At 33.1% G+C, this 22,294-nt stretch overlaps 1 protein-coding gene across 3 annotated transcripts; it reads left to right on the forward strand.

The window, feature by feature from the left end:
• Positions 1-201: 201 nt before the first annotated feature.
• Yif1 (Yip1d-interacting factor 1) lies at positions 202-21,694 on the forward strand. 3 transcript variants are annotated; one of them, XM_074139546.1, is made up of 7 exons: positions 202-364; positions 2,424-2,582; positions 8,604-8,905; positions 11,189-11,283; positions 17,998-18,195; positions 20,205-20,298; positions 21,425-21,694. In XM_074139546.1, exons 1-7 carry the CDS (start codon positions 319-321, stop codon positions 21,632-21,634), a joined length of 1,104 nt encoding a protein of 367 aa, XP_073995647.1. In that variant the 5' UTR covers positions 202-318; the 3' UTR covers positions 21,635-21,694. The 3 variants fall into 3 exon arrangements, with proteins under 3 accessions (XP_073995647.1, XP_073995649.1, XP_073995648.1); XM_074139547.1 differs by having other exon boundaries at positions 282-469; XM_074139548.1 differs by lacking the exon at positions 17,998-18,195.
• The last annotated feature ends 600 nt before the right edge of the window (positions 21,695-22,294 follow it).

The following is a 22,294-nucleotide window of genomic DNA, read 5'->3' on the forward strand; positions in this document are numbered from 1 at the left end:
GATTTTTTTACATCTAAATGACTTAACAAATCACAGAAGTGAAATTACAATAGTCTTTGCTTTTAGTTCAATAATGTGGGATTTTACTTGTGGGGGTCTGAAACTAATATTTCACTTGTACCCAAAAATATTATGTGGCGTACTAGTGTTTGAAGGAAGGCAGAAAACAGAACATACGACAAGTTGGAAGCAACACTGAGCCAGGTTAATGTTTCCAAAACCTGATCTTAGTAACCTACCAGATCTGGCCATTGGGTCTGTGATAAGTGAAATATTGTGTGTAAAAAGAAAGAACTATTGTTTTGTTAATATTTGAACATGAATTTTGGAAATGAATATGCTTCTAACTACAGACACAAGCCAGGTTTGTCTTTTTATTAAGATCATTACCTGATATCGAAGGTACAATTTAAAACCAAGCTTCAGCTCTTTGGGATAGATACTTAAATTTGACTTATTCAGGAAATGGGTTGGTACTTTTTTTTTTCATATTGTCTTCATCATTTTTTTTTTTAGGTCCAGTACTACTACTTCCAATTTTTTTTGTTCTGATTGGGGTTTAGAATAAGAATGGTTACAATAAACTCTTACAAGTTGAATTCATCTCTTTGTTGAAAGCTGTTTTACACTGACTTAGCAAAAATGATCTGGGATCTTATCTCTTTGTTTATTGTTTTCTTTACATGAAAAACTATGTGTCATATTTTTCTCTACGATATAATGAATTCAGCACCCGAAGAATGTGCCCAATTTGTGATCTTTAAAAAAAATAATTTACCGATATATATATACATATAATATATGTATGTATACGTGTATATGTGTGTAGCATTTTTGTGACGTATTTGTTGTTGGTTTTCTTATTTTTCTATTATTCTTTTTAAACTAGCAGTGGTGCCGTTTTGTAATCGAGAAAACTGTTTTTAAGTATAAAATTTTTTTTAAAGTTAGTTTAGTCTTAAGATAAACTAATTAGTCAAAGTTTTATGAACCATTTTTTTAAAAATGTATTTCTAAATTTTCCTGGTATAGCGAACTGAGTTTGCCTTCAGCACTAAGTAATTTATTTGCGCTGAAGTTGTTAGTACAAGTATGGTACTGATGACTATGCAAACCTTTAGGAGTCAGGCAATAACAGCAGAAAACCTGCTCTAGCCCAGAGGGAATGACAAATAAGGTTTCCATGGGCTGGAGGCTCTAGGGGTGCTTTTAAGCCTTTAAGGTGGAATATGTGTAACAATATTCACAAAGTGAGGCCCTAAAGGATCCTGAGTTTAAAACTTGCAGACCATAGGCGCATCATTAGAAATCAACTCACTTAGTTAAATGTAATTAAAAATAGAAATGAAGGTCATTAAAAAAAATAGATAAACAATGTTAAAACATGTTTTTATAAAATCAGTATTTTTTATAAATGTCTGAGGTTTAGTGTTTCTTAATGTTATGGCTAAACAATCTCATTACCAAGGTACAATCAGTTTATCTCATTACCAATTGTAAATGTAGGCGCATTTTTCCGTTGTAATTCAAACCCAATAGAAAGTCGTTCATGGCAACAGGCTGATGTGAGCTCAACCAGTTATGTTCAACTTCATTAACTTAGCGAAAAGAAGAGGTGATATAAAAATTTAAAAGCTGAAAAGGAGAGGAAAGGTCTCATACAGCCTGTCCTTATTTTAATTGTTATTTTAAAATAGGAGACCCAGAAAGTAATTTATAAAAACGACTGGTGAGTAAATTCTGGACCTAGTATTGTTTTTCCCACTAGAACTACAAGAGATCGGCCAAATAAGGGTTTGGATGCAATGCGTGGTGTTCAGTAAATTTCATTAAAAGAAAACATTAAAGAAAGAGATACAAGTTGCTGATTTCATACACGATTACATCATGTTTTTATATTCCTGACCGTTTCGGATATTCAACATCACAGGTTGATTGAATCAGTTTGATGTTGAGAATTTAACTTCAACTAACTTTCGTTTTCACACTAAGTTGCACCAAACTGATCAATAAATCTCTGATGATGGATGAAAAATGCTAAAACGTGCTACGCCGGATAAATCGGCGACATTATTTAGCAGTGCGTAACACATTAATTCAAAAGAAATTAAGGTCTCAGATTACAATTTCAAAGTCCGATGTAAACAGTTCTCTAAAGAAATTAATTCAATAAGAGTTTACTGCCTCATATCACGTTCTCTAAATTTTTTGAACCAGACTGAGTAGCCAGTGAATAAACTATAAGTAGTTTTAGTGATGCTATAGCGTTTTTAAAAGTAGTGATGTATTGACGCCAAAATTTCCAGATTCAACTGGGGCGTTTTTATATTACATAGATCTTTTCACTAGCTGGTCAGTCATATTTGGAAGCAAAACGAGTTGCTAATATGAGTTTTGTCTAATTGTTGATTTTACTTTGAAAGGTCCTTATGGAGACAATCCCGTTGCTAACGAGTACTTGACAGGTCAGGATGAATCACAAATGGTGAATACGGAAAATGCAAGTAGTATTTTGCGAAAACATGTTCAAGAAAGAGGCTTCAGAGGTGACGGACCAAGTTCACATTATCCGCTGCAACAAGGTTCGTCTGAACAAATTGATAGATAAATACTTTGATTAAAATCTCTTTAAAAAAAAATTATAGTTTTAAAAGTTAAGTATAAGGGTTGATTAAACGCCAAAAGGTACACAATTCAGCTAGTACCCAACATTTCATTCATACTTCTAGTATCATATTTTTTAGAATGTATTAGATGTCACAGACCCTTGTGCTGGCCTTTTATCACCCATCAATATTTTTCTGTGAGAATAATAAAAGATGTATCTCACCATCGTAGTTAGTATTAAAAAGGCATTTCATTTTAACTCTATTCCAAATTATTCTTGTGATTTATTTTTATTCTGAATAATCATCACATTCACTCGCACATTAAGGAAGAAGTAGGGAAAGTTAGAGTTGGTGCGGGTATATTACTGCCGTGATTTGAATCACAGTTTTAACAAAATTCTAGTCTTAATTCGTCTTACAGCAGAATACGAGTTAATAACAAATAAGTAATACTTGTAATTAGAATTCATTCGTTTTCAAATTTTAATTTAATTTAACCGTTTAATTGAGTACTTGTTAAGAAGTTTTATAACCAACTAAAAATATGTATATCTGCTGCGCTTAACTTGCCCTTAAATCAGATGTCAAAAACAAAAGAAAAATAAAGTCGGTATGTACGTTGGTATATACATTTTTAATTTTAAACGTCAAAACAATTATATTTTTCATTAACATTTTTTGTTTTGTTTAAACCTGTGCATGAGTAGTTTAATAACTCCTATTACAATCTAAATTAAATAGGTGCTACTCATTACTGAACAAATATTTTATGCGAGAAATTGGCCAGCATAAGGGTCTGTGACATCTAATACATTCTAAAAAATATGATACTAGAAGTATGAATGAAATTGATTCGTGTACCTTTTGGCGTTTAATCAACCCTTATACTTAACTTTTAAAGCTGTAAGTTTTTGTTAAGAAGATTTTTGTACCTTTGGGATAGAATTTTTTTTTGTTCCTTCGTTGGAACAAATTTATATATCCAATAATTTTTTAAATATACGGGTATCGGGAATAATTAGTGGGAAGATCTAGGATGAAAAAACTGACACAAGTTATGGGAGAATGGTAACAAGTTGGTGGGAAGAAGATGGAGAGTGGAGAAATGTTGTAGAATTACGTGATGAATAATTACAACCCATTAAGAGGGATAATAGAAAGAAAATTGCAAATACTTGCCGTTAGTAGGTGTAAGAGCAGGATGACACTTAAATGTCACGCATTCTAAATTCTTCTTCTTGCCTAATTTGATCAAAGACGGGCGAAGATTTACAGAGTTATTATTATAACCGTTTAAAAAGGGGCTTTATTTACGTGGGGCAAAATCCCCTCCTAAGTATATACCATCGAGACCCAAAAGCCGTATCCAATATTATTACCGTATCCAATCTACCGTATCCAAAATTTTACATTGAAAGACCATTCATTAAAATCGTAGTCGATAATTTGAACGATTGCAATACTCAGTAGGTGTAAGAGCAGGATGGCACTTTAGAGTCACGTAGGGAAGCTTTAACCGCTTCTTCATGCTAAATTTTATCAAAATCGGACTAAGAGTTGAAGAAAGATTAGTAATAATAATTTTAGAGAGGACCTGACCAGCTTGGGGCAAACTCCTCTACTAAAGTACACAGCGTCGAGACTTATAAAAATGCGGGCCTCACATACATGGGGCTAACTCCTCTTCCATTCGATTTACAGCGTCGAGACCGCCAAAAGGCTCATCTACATAAAATTCCAAATCCAATGACACCTCATTCATGACAATCGGTTCACGCGTTTAGGCGTTTCGTTGTTTGCAAAAAAGATAACAAGAAGAACAACATTTTCTGAAAATTCCGTTTTAGCCCATTTTCAGCAACGTTTTTCTCGAAATCTATTTAATCTATGTTTTTGCAAAAAAAAAAATTACAGTTATGAAGGAGGATTCGCCCTGTATTTTAAAGAAAATGTGGGAATTTTATCTCTTATAGAAAAAAATTGAGTTGAAGTTGGATGTTTTTCAACGTTACGCTTTTTCGTGCAGTTTTTGACGATCAACCCTTATACAACTGTCTTACCGGACAGTTTTAATAAAGAAATACTATACTCAATTATTCTTGATCAAAAGTAAGTTTTTGAAGATGGCAAAGGTCGTTTACCAAGAAATCAGTTTATAATCTCAAATTATACACTCTCATCAAATATCGAAAAATAATGGATATAATGTAACAATTATAAAACTGCTTTTAGAAAAACCGAAATTAGTTATACGTAATTTAAAAACTATAAACTGAAATTTTAACCTAATATCAGAACAAAATGTTTAGAAAATAAATACATCAATACTTAAAGTCAAAAAAATAAAGTGTAGAATAATAATTCAATTGATCGACAAGAAATTTTCTGTACGCTAAGGCTTGATTACTGTAATTTATAACTGCACCAATCAGAAACATTCAGCATAGCTATCTGATAGGAATTCTAAATTGAAATAATTTTTCTGCATGTAGCCAAAAATAGAACAACGACCAAGAAAGTAAATAGGTCATCTGCTCTTTCAAATTATAAATAGCATTCAGACAGACATACTATACTCCTTTGAATATAAAATTTAAATTTAGTAGTTCACCTCTTTTTTCGTTTATAAAGCTATACTATTTATGTCTGAAATGGCATTATAGTTAACTTGGAATGATGCTGTTTGTAAATGGGTGGAAGTGGCGCTATAAAGCTTATGCGCTGCCTGGTAATAATTGATCAAACCTTGTTCCAAAGCTTTTACGAGGGTCGTTTGAAAAGTCCGTGCAAAAATAAAAACTACTTAATTTTTTGGGGTAAACCTTTTTTATTTTTCAACATAGTCTCCTTTTAGGCTTATACACTTTGTCCAACGCTGCTCTAGTTTGTTGATCCCTTCCGAATAATAGGATTTGTCCAAGTCTGAAAAATAGCCATTCGTTTCTGCAATCACCTCCTCGTTTGAATAAAATCTTTTTCCCGCCAGCCATTTCTTCATATTCGGGAACAAATAGTAGTCCGAGGGAGCGCAAGTCTGGAGAATAGGGGGGATGTGAAACGAGTTGGAACCCTATTTCCATTAATTTTGCGACCACAACTGCTGAGGTGTGAGCTGGTGCGTTGTCGTGATGGAAAAGGACTTTTTTGTGGGCCAATCGTGGGCGTTTTTCTTGCAGCTCGGTTTTCAAACGGTCCAATAACGATGAATAATATGCACCTGTAATAGTTTTACCCTTTTCCAGATAGTCGATGAGGATTATTCCTTGCGAATCCCAAAAGACAGTCGCCATAATCTTTCCGGCCGAAGGAACGGTCTTCGCCTTTTTTGGCGCAGATTCCCCCTTGGTAACCCATTGTTTAGATTGTTCTTTGGTCTCAGGAGTGTAGTGATGTATCCATGTTTCATCCACAGTGACGAAACGACGCTTAAAGTCCTGCGGATTCTTCTGGAACAGCTGCAAACCGTCCTTGCAACACTTCACACGATTTCGTTTTTGGTCAAGCGTGAGCAATCGCGGCACCCATCTTGCGGATAGCTTTGTCATGTCCAAATGTTGATGCAAAATATTATGTACCCGTTCATTCGAGATGCCCACAGCACTCTCACGCACCTTCACTCTTCTGATATCCATCACCATATCATGGATTTTATCAATGATTTCTGGAGTAGTAACCTCAACAGGGCGTCCAGAACGTTCAGCGTCACTTGTGCCCATATGGCCACTCCGAAAATTTTGAAATCACTTATAAACTGTTCTAATCGAAGGTGCAGAGTCACCATAATGTTTATCAAGCTTCTCTTTAGTCTCCTGAGGCGTTTTGCCTTTCATAAAGTAGTGTTTAATCAACACACGAAATTCTTTTTCGTCCATTTTTTGAAAATACTCGATTTCCTCGATTCAAACAAATGCCAAACACGAAAAAAATAGACCGATCTGGCTGAAACTTGGTGTGTGTTCTTCCAAGAGATGCTACTAACTAAACATAACCTCGATACGCGCCAGTGGTGCTATCTCTCTGACTTTGCACGGACTTTTCAAACGACCCTCGTACTTTAGGCTTCCAATACCGCTAAGGAAATTTATTCTTACTCCAAATTATCCACTCTTTGTACCATTTTTTTTAAATTATTTCATTGGCAATCAATGCTTTAATCGTGAGTAATCACCATCCATAATTTTTATTACATATCTGATGTAGGGTGTGCCAAGTGTGCACATGATTGGTAACATATCCTGTTTCAATGTATAAGAATTATTTAGGGGTTTTCTTAGGCAGTTCATATAGTTCCTTAATTAAAGCCTTTTACGCCTTTTCAATTGCGTCAACTGCTAAGAAGTCCCGTACCTACAAACGTAATAAAGTATTGAACAGCAAATATACTTAAAAACAGTAAGATTAGCGTTAATAGGAACATGTCCGGGAGACTTGCGAATTGCGATAGCAGTTGAGAAGGTGGTGCGTGGCGAGTGTGAGGGTCTTATAAAGAGAAGGATTCATCAAGACCGGTGGGGGAAGTCGTCAAGTTGAGGGGCAGCCTTGGCGTGTTGGGAAGAGAGAGGGAGATCAATGAGCAGCAGTAGCTTGATTAAATTCCGTTTTAGCCGATTTTGAACTGTAGTTCTACACCCTCCTGGATGACTATCTCTCTCTCGCTCTCGGTCCAGTGGCACAGCCCCGCTCCCCTAAAGTAACTTTAGCTGGCTTTGATTCGGGAAGGATAATTCTATCCCCTGTGTACCCGCCTCTACGTAACCCATCTGCATTTAAAAGCTTTAATTGTAGGTCATCGTCAAATTCTGAAAGCCTTAATGCCCATCACGACAACTTAGCCGATGGATCCTTTAGCAGCAGCATCTAACTTAGGGGCGGATGATACATTACGAGCATAAATTATCTCCCAAAAAGATAATAGGAACTGGCTTGTTGTCGAAATAACTACGAGTAGTTGCGTTTCCGTAACAGAGTTTTCTGTTCTGCCAGGGTTAACTGCGAGCTCGCGTATGCCACTGGCCTTTCTTCTTTTGTATCGTCTTAAATCCTTCATCCTATTACAATTGCATTGCATTAAACATTATGAATATATTATCTGCAGACTCTTATGTTGTCCACCTGTTTTTCATAGATTACTTTCTTTTCATCTTATCATTTCCCCAAACGTTCACAAGCTTTCTTGTGTATATTTTTTTGATTATCTTGCAAAACAGTTCCTCTTTAATTATTGGCACCTTGCAAACAGACCTTTTTATGATGAGGTAGAACCACGGCGTCATTAAAGTTATCGGTGTCATACCTACCATCAAACAGTACATTAATTTTTAAATGATCTTGGGGCTTTTTTTTTTTTTTTTTTTTATTTAAGGCGCAACAACATCTTTGGTTATTGGGACCTGAAGCTTTTTTCAGTGCACTGCCTGCCTCCGGACAGTGTTCTCTCGTCACAGACAACACTGTCCATCACCGGACAGTGAGCTGTAAGAAGCTTCTAGAAAGAGAAAATTTTAGGGCCAGCAGCTGTATTCGAACCCGGGATCTCCGCGTTGGAATCCAATACGCTAACCAAATGGCTAATCCCCTTTCTTGGGTAATATTTAAAAATCTTAAAGGAATGTCATCCAATGCAGGTGCTTTTTAATTTTTGCATTTTCTGAGGTCGCTTTTCGAATCTTCATTGCTAAAAGGTCTACCTAAAACGGAGTCTGTCTACGCACCAGTTTTCAGCTAAGTATCCCAATCATTCATGAATATAATTGTTTCTGATGCAACAAACAAGAACATTTTAAAACCGACCATTGAGTACCTTAAGCAGTCATGACCAAAGTTAACCAACCTTTAAGGCAAACATCCATAATTTAAAACAAATTACAATCGTTCTTAAGTATAAGGTAAATAATTGTAAAACTATTTTCACTATTTCACCAAATCAAATTAAATCCAAATCTGTTTCTGTAAATATGTTCCGCAGCTCTTTATTCACTTTTTTTTAAATTATAGGATATGGTTATGGCATTCCAAATAATGGTGCGCAAGATTTCTACAGGCCGAACGAACAGATCAACCAGAACCAGAGCTTCATGCAACATGCCTTTGGCAAGGATCAGCCATTTCCTGGACATCCTTTGATGACGGATATGGCCTTCGTGTACGGAAGCAAAATCGTGGACACAGGCAAGGAGATAGTGGACAAGGAGCTCAACAAATACGTCTCGTTGAGTCGAATCAAGCGTTACTTCGCGGTCGACACCAATTATACGATAAAAAAATTAAGACTTATTTTGTTTCCTTTCAACAATGTGGTGAGTAGTCGACTGGTCTTACAGACATCTGTGTGAACACGGCTTATCTTTTTCAAATTATCTAGGTTCTACTTAATTACATTTTCAGTAAAACAAAGAATTTTTACCGGTCGTTTGGAATATTACATAAATTGTCAATAATAAGAATGCACTTTTGAGAGAAGCATGACATTTCAGCGCCGCTAGAATTCTTTCTAAAATGGATTTTCGTGGCAAAATGTGTCAATCGAAGTGATTAGCGTACATATTTAGTTACAAAATAATAATAATAAATAATAATAATAATAATACATCAGAAAATAATATGCTTATACGAAAAAAGATAAATTTTGATAACACTACTTCCTCTTAAGGAAAGTTAGAGAAAACACGTTGTGCTCACAATAACTTCTAAAGAGAGGAAAGAAAAATAATTTGCAATTACAGCTCTTCTCCGTAAACGGACAAAGAGAATTTAAACTGCGAATAATGCATGGTTGCAAATACTTCTCCTTAGAAGGTGTAAGAGCAGGATGACACTTAAATGTCACGCATTCTAAATTCTTCTTGACTAATTTGATCAAAGACGGGCAAAGATTTACAGAGTTATTATTATAACCGTTTAAAAAGGGGCTTTATTTACGTGGGGCAAACTCCCCTCCTAAGTATATACCATCGAGACCCAAAAGCCGTATCCAATATTATATCTACCGTATCCAAAATTTTACATTGAAAGACCATTCATTAAAATCGTAGTCGATAATTTGAACGATTTCAGTACTTCCTCTCAGTAGGTGTAAGAGCAGGATGGCACTTTAGAGTCACATAGGGAAGCTTTAACCGCTTCTTCATGCTAAATTTTATCAAAATCGGACTAAGAGTTGAAGAAAGATTAGTAATAATAATTTTAGAGAGGACCTGACCAGCTTGGGGCAAACTCCTCTACTAAAGTACACAGCGTCGAGACTTATAAAAATGCAAATCTAAATCACTTTTTGAACCAAATAACACTTCATTGAAGAAAATAGGTTCACGAAACGATAATTTTAAATGATTGCAAAACTTCCTCTTAGTAGGTGTAATAGCAGAACGTCGCTTTAATGGTGTGTAGGGGAGCCCTAACCCTTTCACCCTTCCAAATTTTATCAAAATCAGGCAAAGATTTACAGAGTAATAATAATTTTATAGGGGGCCTCACATACATGGGGCTAACTTCTCTCCCATTCGATTTACAATGTTGTGACTTCCAAAAGGAACATCTACATAAAATTCCGAATCGAATTACACCTCATTAATGAAAATCGGTTCACGCGTTTAGGCGCTTCGTTGTTTACAGAAAAGGTTACTAGAAGAAGAACAACAACAAGAACAAGAACATTTTCTGAAAATGCCGTTTTTGCACATTTTCAGCAACGTTTTTCTCGAAATCTATTTAATCTATGTTTTTGCAAAAAAAAAAAAATACAGTTATAAAGGAGGATTCGCCGTGTATTTTAAAGAAAATTTGGGAATTTTATCTTTTATAGAAAAAAAAAAATTGTCAGAGTTGGGTTTTTTTCAACGTTACGCTTTTTCGTGCAGTTTTTGACGATCAACCCTTATACAACTGTCCTACCGGACAGTTTTAATATGTTATTGTATGTCTAAAAAAGAATATAGTCAGGTGTTTTTGTTATTTAAATTTTTGTTTTTCTTAATTTCATTCTACAACTAACTTGATAGATGACCGACGGACACAAGGGTTCAATGCGGAAATGATGTGTAAATTATTTTTTAGTATTTGTGTTTAATAAACTCATTTACATATTTGTCTTGTGAAGACATGAAGGTGATGAAATTATAGCTGCTGGGTTAGCGTTTACTTGTGCCCCACCCCCAAAAAAGATGATACAATTCTAAAGGGTACATTTCAGTATAATTCTGTAATAATACTTTAAACAGGGATGTCATCCCCTTCCTTTTGATCTCTATTAGAATGGATTTTCTAAGGAAACTGATTCTAGTAAAATTGATTTGCATTCATTTAATTAAAGTGACTGATTTTGACACAACCTTTTGAGAAGTCTCGCTCTCCTCAAAAGTATCATTGTATTAAGTAATGATACATCGTTATTAAGCAAATGAATGTTTGGTAAAAAAATCTAACTTTGAAAAAAGCCAGAACTTCAGAACCTGAAATAAGAAATAATTCTTGAAGCATGCAGCCAAAAGAGGTGTTGTGTCGGCTCTCTTAAGTATAAAAATAATAGAACTTTTAAAAAATTTAAATCTTCTTGTTATGTTGAATAAGATGTCATGTTGCAGATCTGGTCACCCAAAATGTTCCGAGGTCAGCCAGCCCTGCCTAAAGAAGACGTTAATGCCCCAGATTTGTACATTCCTCTGATGGCCTATATAACGTAAGCACTTCCTTAAAATCCAATTAATTCCAACAAAGTAAATGAAAATTAGAAAGGAGGTAGTAGACTGCAAGTAACATGGTAGTATAGTAAAACAGATTTAGAAAAAATATTTCGTTTTTTTAACTAGAAAAGCTCCATAGATTTAGAAACCTATCCACGAACAAAAATGTTTATGATGTCTACTAACCTACATATATTATACTATCTGAAGACTGATTGGCTTCACTGTACACAATGTCAAATAGTATAAAATAGTAAACATTCTACAATAGCTAAATTTATCCTTATCTCCATATAACTTATAGAGAAGTATGTCATTATTCAACAAACTACTCAGAATTCATTTAAAACATAGTGTATTTGTAATACGGATCATAGATTAGATTTGGTTAAAGAATGAAAGAAGGTTAAATTTTGGTGGATTAGCAAATCGTTCAAATTTCAAATCTCTGTATCTCTCTTCGTATTGTTCCGATTTTAATGATTTCTTTACCGAATAGTAGAGAAAAGTCTACTCTATAACTGGTATAAATAGCAATGTTTTAGTGATAATAGTTATTGAGATATTATAGGAGGTTAAATTTATGAGGTTTGGCAATCGTTCAAAATTCAAACGATTTAACTCTTTGTATAGTTCGATTTTAATGATTTCTTTACCGAATTGTTGTGAAAAGTTAGCTCAATAACTGATATAAATTGCAATGTTCTAGTTCTAATATGTAGTGAGATATAGATGGTTAAATTTTAAATAAAAGATATAGCTTTTTTCGGTCTCGATGCTGAGCACAGTTATGATGAGACGTTTGCTACACATATGTAAGGCCCCCTCAAAAACTAATTACTCTGTAAATCTTTGTCTAATTTGGCTGAAAGTTAGAACTTCTCTAAGTGACATAAAGAGCTATCCTGCTCTTACACGTACTAAGGGAAATACTGCAGTCATCCAAATTATTGACGAGTGAAACGATTTATATATGATTTTTATAAAAATATATATGCATCATATATATAAATATATATGATTTTTTTTAGTCATTCGATTCGAAATTCTATGTGAATATAGCTTTTGTGGATCTTGGTGTCTGCAACATTGGAAAGGGAGTTTGCCCCACTTAAGTAAGGTCTCTTTTAAACTGTTATTAATAATCTTCGCCCAATTTTGATTAAATTTGGCTTGAATTAGTAGTTCGAGTTTTGTTGCGTGACATTAAAGTGCCATCCTATTTTTACAGTTATTAAAGGGAAGTAACGCAATCGTGCTTGTTTGATGTTTAATTTCTCTGTGTTCTTTTAATAAAAAGTACTGTAATCGCAGTTTAATGATGCTATTCACGTACAAATATCTTCGTATTTTATTCGAAATTTATTCCCAAGAAAATGTTTTTTTGTGGATTTTTTGTGGACCACAACTGTGAACATTCTTTTAAAAGATCTCTGCAGTGGTAGTTACGGTTCCAACTTAATACCATAACGAGATATAATGAAAGTATTGCTTATTCAGAATTTTAATATGTAATTTTGCAGAATAAACAAAAATGAAAATCTACCCAAAAGGTACAAAAATCTCTTTAACAAAAACTTAGTTTAAAAAGTCCAGTATAAGGGTTGATAAGACGCTAAAAGGCACACAAATCAACAAGTACCCAACATTTCATTGATACTACATTGGTATCATTTGAGTAATTTTATTGTATTAACTTTTCATTAATTTTTTTTAGAGTTTATTAGATGTCACTGACCCTTATGCCGGCAATTTCATTCATAATAATTTTTTGTTATAATGATAAAATGTACATTACATTTTCATGAATAAATAGGCACTTTATTTTGTACTCTGTTCCAAATTATTTTTCTGATCAATCAGAAAGATCAATCTTTATTATGCCCTTTATTCTGCGTAATCACATACACTTGCACATTAAAATAACAGAAGAGAAAGTTAGAGTTGGTTTCTGTTTAAATTTGAATCACGGAGTTAAATCAAAATTTGAATCTTCAATTCGTCTAACAGCACAAATAACACACAGTTAATAACAAGTGAATTATTCAACAATAATTATTGTTTTCTCTATTGTAATTTACTGTAGTCCTTTTAATTGAGTACTTGTAGTAAAGTACTTTAATAATTTATTGGCTGTCCTAAAAATATGCTTATTATCTACTTTATATTACATACGTACAACATTATGGGAAGTACATCTAGATTAAGAATTTAGCTGAAGAAAACTATATTATTTAATATTAACCCAGATATTAATTATTACCTATTATTATCTTCTTAACAAAAACTTACAGTTTAAAATGTTAAGTATAAGGGTTGATTAAACGCCAAAAGGTACACAAATCAGCAAGTACCCAACATTTCATTAATACTTCATTGATATTATTTACAGTGACTCCCATTAATATTGGGACAGTACATACAGAAGTTCAAAATTGACGAAAATTAAAAGTGGCACCCATTTGTTCAAATTTTTATAAATTCATTTCATTTTATAATTACTATTAATTAAATAAAAACTATTTAAATAAGTACATAAAAATGTTTTGGTAGATTAAAAAAAATATATATAATAATAAGAGCAAATTCTACCTCTCATAAATATTGGGACACTATTATAATTTATAGTTTGTCCAAGGTTTTCCCCGAATATTTATACAATTTGTAAATATATACCTTAAGCATATATTCAATATGAAATTAATAATTAAATTAGTTTATATAAATCAAGCCAGGTGTAACATGTCGCGCAAAAATACAAAGAAAAATTGTAATTTCTTTGCACAAAGACAATAAAAAGTGTTAGAGAGACAGAAAAACTGATCGGACCTAAAACATCTACTGCGTGGAACATCATTCAGCGTTACCAAAAAGAAAAAAGAATTGTTTCAACCCCACAAAAAGGCCGTCCTCAACTGCTCTCTGAGAGTTATATATTAAAAGAATTAAAAAAGATCACCGACTTAGTGCTCCAAAACTTCTATGTGAAATTTTTGACATGTTCAGAGAGCAAAAAAGGAGCAGAAACAGTTCGGAGAGTGCTAAGAAAACTCGACTATCATGGTAGAGTAGCCTGGAAGAATCATTTTGTCAGTAAGATAAATAGTGTTAAGAGAGTGAAATTTGCCGAAAAATATTCCAATGTAAATAGTGACTTTTGGAATGATATACTCTAGCGATGAATCAAAATTTAATGTTTTCCAGTCAGATGGAAGGGTTATGGTCTGGAGGAAGGCGAATGCTGAACTCGAAAAGAAGAATTTACAGCCAACTTTAAAGGGTTTTAAAGCTGCACCTCCGGGTGGAGGTGGGTCAGTTCTGGTTTGGGGCTGGATGTCCGCATCAGGATTTGGAGAATTAGTGTTTATTGATGGAATGATGTACAAAATGGTTTATAGTAATATATTAAAATATAATTTGAAAAAAGTGCCCAAACATTTGGTATTTTAGGGTCTTCTAAATTCTACCAAGATAACGACCCCAAACCTACGGCTTGGGTGATACGTCAGTGACTGTTATACAATTGCCCAAAAGTATTCCAAACCTCTCCGCAGTCACCAGATCTTAATCCCATTGAACATTTATGGCAATATTTAGCCAGTGCTTTAAGAAAAACGAATAATATCTAACAAAAATGAATTAAAACGATGTTTCCTGGAAGAATAGGAAAAAAACACCACCTGAATTAACCAAAAACTTGTTTCACCTATGCCTGATCGTTTGAGGGCTATTGTAAGTCAAAAAGCAATTATTAAATTATTACCAACCAAATATTAAATAGTAGGAGATTTTGTATAGAGATATAAGTTTATTAGGTCTAAATGAGGATTATATTTACTATACTTGCGCTTTAGACAAACTCAGAGTGGTGAGCCAGATTTGAGTATCGAGTTGCAAGGCATTGAGAATCAGATCTAGAAATGGTTATTACCACATAGATACCAATTCAATCTGTACAATGTGCAATTTAAATAGAAAGGAAACCCTGGAGCACTTTCTCCTAGTCTGTCCGCTGTATTCACCGATGAGAAGACACTACCTGGGAGAGTTTCTTCAAAAAGAGTCACAGCTAATAAACATTCTAAAAATAAACACATATGACCGCCTAAATCAGATCTACTATTATATAATAGAGTCTTTAAAGCTGAGATCATTTGTGAAGGATGAATAAAGAAATAGAAATAGAATTTATTGCAGCTAAAAATGTTATATCAGTATGATTATTATTATTTTTTATTTTTTGTTTACAAAGAAAAGTTTAATTTTGTTTAATTATTTTATTACTATATAACAGTGGTTATTTAAAATTATTGTACTTTTCAGAACCCCTGTAATATGTTAATAACATCAAATACAGAAGTTTATCTATCTATCTATCTATCTATCTAGTAGGAGATTTTAAATATTGAACATTTAAACTCTAGCACTTCTGGTGTCCCAATATTTTTGAGAGCCTTATTTTACACTTTTTCAAAAAGTGCTACCTAACAGTTTGGAATTTCATCGATTTATATTTATATATAATTTCTACAGATGTTGCTAATGTAATTTAAAAAAAAAAAAAATTCCAAACTTTTGTCTGTTGTTTTCATTTTCCTTTTAAATCATTTTGTAATAGGTGTCCCAATATTAATGGAAGTCACTGTAAGTAATTTTACTGCATTAATTTTCATTAATATTTTTTAGAATTTATTAGATGTCTCAGACCCTTATGCTGGCCATTTTCATCTACAAAATATTTGTTCAAGTAGCACACCATTTAACTTAACTTAGATTGACTGTAATATCTATTTATCTGTAATAATCGAACTATTAATTACAGGTTAAAAAGAAAACGTTATAAATATATATATATATATATCTATATGAGGCTAAAAAATTCATAAACGTTTTTTAAAAAATGCTTATACCAACATACATCAATGATTTTATTTTATTTATTTATTTTTAAATAAAAATCGTCGGTTTAAGTTCATTCTTCGAATAAAGTAATTATTATTTTATGTAGTAGTCAAACGTTAATAATAATAGATTATAATTAATCTAGCTTTATCGCAAATAATATAGTTTTCTTCAATTAAATTTGCAATCTAGGTATTCTTCTCACAATGTTGTTTATATGTGATATAAAATAAATAAGATATGCATATTTTTAGGACAGCTAATTATTCCAGTATTTTACTATAAGTAAAATTATGGGGACTAAATTAAATTACAATTGAGAAATGAATAATTATTGTTGAATAATCTACTTACGTGTGTTATTTGTGCTCACGAATATTTCGGTAAGACGAATTCAAGACTGAAATATTGTTTTAGATCCTCCGTGATTCAAATTTAAACAGTAGCCGACTCTAACTTTGTTTTTTCCTACTTTAACATGCATGACTACTCAGAATAAAGGGCATATTAAAGATAAATCAGAAGAATAATTTGGAATAGAGTACCCAACATTTCATTAATACTTCATTGATATTATTTAAGTAATTTTACTGCATTAATTTTCATTAATATTTTTTAGAATTTATTAGATGTCACAGGCCCTTATGCTGGCCAGTTCATTCATATTTTTTTGTTATAATTGTGATAAAATTTATATTATATCTTCGTTATTAAATAGGTACTTTATTTTAACTCTATTCCAAATTATTTTTCTTATTTATCTTTAATATGCCCTTCATTCTGAGTAGTCACATTTGCATGCATGTTAAAGTAAAAAAAGACAAAGTTAGAGTCGGCTACTGTTTAAATTTGAATCACGGAGGATTGAAAACAATATTTCAGTCTTGAATTCGTCTTACCGAAATATTCGTGAGCCCAAATAACACACAGTTAATAACATTATTCAACGATAATTATTCATTTCTCAATAATTTAATTTAGTCCCCCTAATTTTACTTATAATAAAATACTGGAAAAATTAGCTGACCTAAAAATATGTACATCTTATTTATTTTACATTACATATATACAACATTGTGGGAAGAACACCTACATTGAGAATGTAATTGAAGAAAACTATATTATTTGCGATAAAACCAGATTAATTATAATCTATTATTGTAAACGTTCGACTGCTACATAAAAAAACAATTACTTTAATCGAAGAATGAACTTAAACCGACGATTTTTATTTAAAAATAAAAATAAATAAATAAAATAAACTCATTGATGTATGTTGGTGTAAGCATTTTTTAAAAAAAGTTTTTGAATTTTTTAGCCTCATAATTTTTTTTTATTTTTTATAACGTTTTTCTTTTTAACCTGTAATTAATAGTTTGATTATTATAGATAAATAGATATTATAGTCAATCTACAGTGCTACTTGAACAAATATTTGTAGATGAAAATGGCCAGCATAAGGGTCTGTGACATCTAATAAATTCTAAAAAATATTAATGAAAATTAATGCAGTAAAATTACTTAAATAATATTAATGAAATGTTGGGTACTTAAATAATATCAATGAAGTATTAATGAAATGTTGGGTCCTGCTGATTTGTGTACATTTTGGCGTTTAATCAACCCTTATACTTAACATTTTAAACTGTAAGTTTTTGTTAAGGAGTAAATAAACAAAATTGAAGTTGAAGCTGGAGTGCGGGAGTTAGTTTTTTTATTGCAAGTAATGTATAGATTTATTAAAACTGCGATTTTTTATAATCCCTGTTTAATGTTTCAATGTTTGCTAACTGTGCTTGAACTGCCAGGTACGTGCTATTGGGAGGATATGTGATTGGCAAGCACAACGGCTTCAGTCCCGAAGTGCTGGGAGTTTTGGCCACTCAGGCTCTTGGACACCTGCTCATCGAACTGGCAGTACAACTCATCACCATGTACATAACCAACCTGCAAACTTCCCTCTCTACCTGGGATTTGGTCGCCTTCTCAGGATATAAGTTTGTTGGGTACGTGCAGTCGAAAATTAAGTTGTTCTCGGAACGTACTTCTTCTAATCCCTTATAAGAAGATTACATTCTTGTAGATTTTCAATTTTGAGTTTTCACAAGAAATACATGTTTTATGGTAAGCAGACTTCGATCAGTGATTTTCACAAATTGGCGTGTGCAGTCATTCACTAGTCACTCTGTAAAAATGAAATTTGAGGTGGGTTAATTCTTTTTTAATTTCGTCGATTGGGATCTAATCCTCCGGGTGCATCCTCCGGATTACAACCCTGTAGCTTTTATCTTCATCAAGCTGTTAGCAATGGAATTAGAAATAATCATCTTGAGAAAATAGTTACAGTTTACAGTTTTCCTGTAGCTTTCATGAAAATAAGAAGATCAGTTGTTCGAGAGCGTCAGTGAAAGTTTTTCTGGCCTATTAATTAAAAACTTAAAGCAGTTTGGTGCAGAGTTGAGAAAAATTTACAACATTCCTTAAAATAAGGGTGATCAATCTTGAGTAATTTGACGACTAGTAATTTTGAACTCCAACTTGCCCTCGTTTTTTGTGTTGCCGAAATAGTGTTTCTTTTAACTTTTGATTTAGAAGAAGTTTTATTTGGAGAGGTGGCATTTTCTGACTTTTGTTTCTTTTTCATCGAACATGGCAGAAAGAAGTATCAGACGAAAGTTTCACACTAAGAACTGATCGTATTGCATGATATGAGGGACGTCCATTTGAAAGTTTTGAGTATTTGGCGAAATTAAAGTTATTTAGGACTAGCTGTAAATGGCAAAGTCGACTCAAGTAGAAACGGTGTGAGAGAAATAAAAGAACCAGTGGAGATTGCCCCACTTCTGCGCGCGTGTCGCTCTGTTGACTGTGAAGATAGTTACCTTCCAAAGAAAACAGTCCAAAGTAGCTCTAGTTACTAGTCTGATCAGTGAAGATAGTTACCTGGTGCAGTAGCACAAGTTACTGGTCTAAACAGTATTTACCTATTACACGAATTATTAAGTAACAAAAATTATAGTTTACTCAATTTGAAAGAGAGAAAATAAAATAAACGGTCTGAAAGAAAACGAAACAAAACAACAAAGAACTTAAGGGCAAAAACCAAAATAAACTGAATATTTCAGAATGCACAAAAACTATGTTAAAGTGTGGACTGTCACAGAGAACTGGTTGAAATTTTGAACGTTTCTTTTCACAAGTTTGCCGTTTTATTTTAATGAACGCATATAATATTGAAACAAAGTTACAATACAAACTTCAAGTTTGAAAATAATTTCAAAATAAAAACTTCGACAAATCAAGTAAGTGCAAATTTGCAATCGTGTAGATTTTCGATTTTGAGTTTTTACCAGAAATGCATGCATTGAAGTCTCCTAACTTCGAAAAATTGTGTTTTAAAAATTAGTCTGGCTTTGTGTAGTGATCATAACTCAAGAATAAAAAATCTTATAATGCTATTATTTGAAATGTTTGGTTCAAGTACTGCCAGAGGACCTGCTAATAAGATTAATTTTTTAGATTTTCTCAAAAATAATTTCTTCAATTTGATTAAACTTGGTTTTAATGTTAATAGAACCCGGACCTTTTTGATCTGTAACTTTAATTTGAAATTCCCGGAAAAGTCAGCAAGGCCATGGAGATAAAGAGTAATGGTGTAGGCTTCCAATTACATATACATACATACATTTATACAAATTATTTGTAACAAATTATTGTCAACATTCCGAGTTAGAAGAAAATAGCTTTATTTTGAACAATATATTTTTAGCTTTCGTACAGCGTCTACTCTGAAACCTGTTGTTTTGTTTCAAATTCTTATGATGAAAGTTGAATCTAAGCAGCGTTTTGGGACTCCTCGCTTCCATTTATAGCCCTGTTATGTGAATCTATATTAAACCGTGTTAAAATTTAGTAATTTTAAGTTTGAGGAAACCTTAAGTAGTGAATAGTTAGTGGGAGCTTTTCACACCAGATATTTAATATGTTTGAATAATTATGTGCAATGTCTGTTTAGGATCATCGTAGCACTGTTAATGAAAATGCTGCTGAACCAATTGGGCTACTACCTCAGCATCCTCTACTGTGGCATATCTTTAGCCTTCTTCACGGTAAACCATTTTAGCTTACTAGTAGAATATTACTAGCTGGCCAGAGAAGTTGTTAGAGCATGGACAATGTGCTGGTTGTTGCTTTATTTTCTCTAACGTTGAACATATATATTTCGAGGTTCCCTTCCAGCTCCCTGATATTAACCCCTTACTTCAGGATGGTCATCTCTCGGGTTCCGGAAAGGATAAGAGGAGAGATAGACCATCCTGATCCCATTTCCTAACAATATATGGCCATCATAAAAATTGCCCTTTGAAAGATGGCCACAGCATCCAAACTTCTTATGTTTATTTTTTACTGGCAATTAATTTTTCCATTTCCTGTTGGACCACATTATTCCATATTTCGTCCTTTTTTTTATTTTCTTTTAACAATATCTTCAATAATTCTTTTTTATCGCAGCTACCATTACTGCAAGGCTTTCCTGAATGGTGGTTCAGGTTTCTGTGCCTTGTATTAGGATCTGTTCATGATTGAGGAAAATATTCTTTTCTTATTAAAAAATCTCTCTAAAAAAGAGATTCTTTGTTCCGTTAACTCTTTTTTTTCGCTTCTTCTTAAAATTTTCTTTTCACTTCCTCTTTCCGCTTTCAAATCCGAATTTTCAATTAACACTTTAAAAATTTACTTCCCAGCCTTCTTCTTTCCCTGGTATTACCAAATATTCCGTTTTTTTAAAAAGATTATCTTTATTCACTATTGTAATTGGCCTCTAGTCCCCTTACCATCAGTTCCCAGTCAACCTTATCATAAACAATTCCCGACTGGTCCAAATATAAAAAAAAAAATATCGAAGTAAGGATGTTTATCTTGAATTTGAAGACCCATTTTCCTTCTCGTCCTGACCAGTTAACCGTCAATCTCTTCTGGTAGTCTTCGGACAATGTACAAGGCAAGTAAAATCCATGTTTTAGATCCCAGGTGACTTCTTAAGGTCTAGTGATGCCACTGCCTAACTTTATATTTATTGTCTTTATAAGTAATTTTTATGGCGCGACTGAGGCATACCTCCAACCTAATGATCGAGGCGCCGAACGCACGCTTTCCCTCGAAGCTAGGAATTTGAAGGCCTAGTGTTAGGTATCAAATTACACACTGAGTGCAGTTCAGATGATCTGATTTCAGGTGCGGTCACTGAAATGGCGCATGGTAAACGAAAAGATGGATGAATATAATTCTGATCTGAACGGCGACGTGTCTCCTTACAGTAGTGGTATGTACCAGAGCAAGAGGCGGCTCTACTTCCTGTTGTTGGTGGGTGTGTCGCAGCCAGTGCTTATGTGGTGGCACTCCTACAACCTAGAACGTTACAACTACAGTCTGAACTCCACATGAAGCGCTCCTTTCTTTTTTGTAATTTCTGTGTATATTGTTAAAATATAAAATTATTCTTGGTTTTTTGGTTTTTTCTCCATTAGAAACCAGGGTCACTCCTGATTTTTCTAGTGTAATGTGGAACGAAAGTCACTGCACTTTTTCTCCAAATCCCCAAACCACAAGCCTTTCCTAACAACCTACTCCTTTTAATCTTCAGTTGTTGCTTGTGTGACACTACTTTAAAAAAGTCTATAACACCAGAAACGGTTTTTCTGAAATTGAAGAAGTAAAGGGGAAAGGGTTTTTTCTAACATATTTTTCAGGCCTCCTTCAGAAATTTAGACAAGTTGACATAAATATATTGGAAAATAAGCTTCATTCTGAGCGTTCTCTATCCTGTCTTTAGATTCAGTACATCAGATGGTAGAAGCACACGTGGAAACGTTCTGCTGATTCAGGCGTTCAGCTCAATGAAGAAGAAGCATTCCACATCAACTTAACGGCCCTACTTGCCGCAAACCGTCTGTAAAAACCATTCTTAAAACCAGTGCGGTTTTTTAGTTTCATCAAACGAATCTATCACTCGATAAAAAAGGATTTATTTCGGACAACCATTACAAAAACAATGAATTAAGGCAGGCCAACCAGCTATATATAATTCCGAAAAAAACGATTTTT

This window comes from Rhodnius prolixus, unplaced genomic scaffold (assembly GCF_049639745.1).
Source record: "Rhodnius prolixus isolate KJV_2025 unplaced genomic scaffold, Rpr scaffold_35, whole genome shotgun sequence".
In the NCBI taxonomy this organism is placed as follows: Eukaryota; Metazoa; Arthropoda; class Insecta; order Hemiptera; family Reduviidae; genus Rhodnius; species Rhodnius prolixus.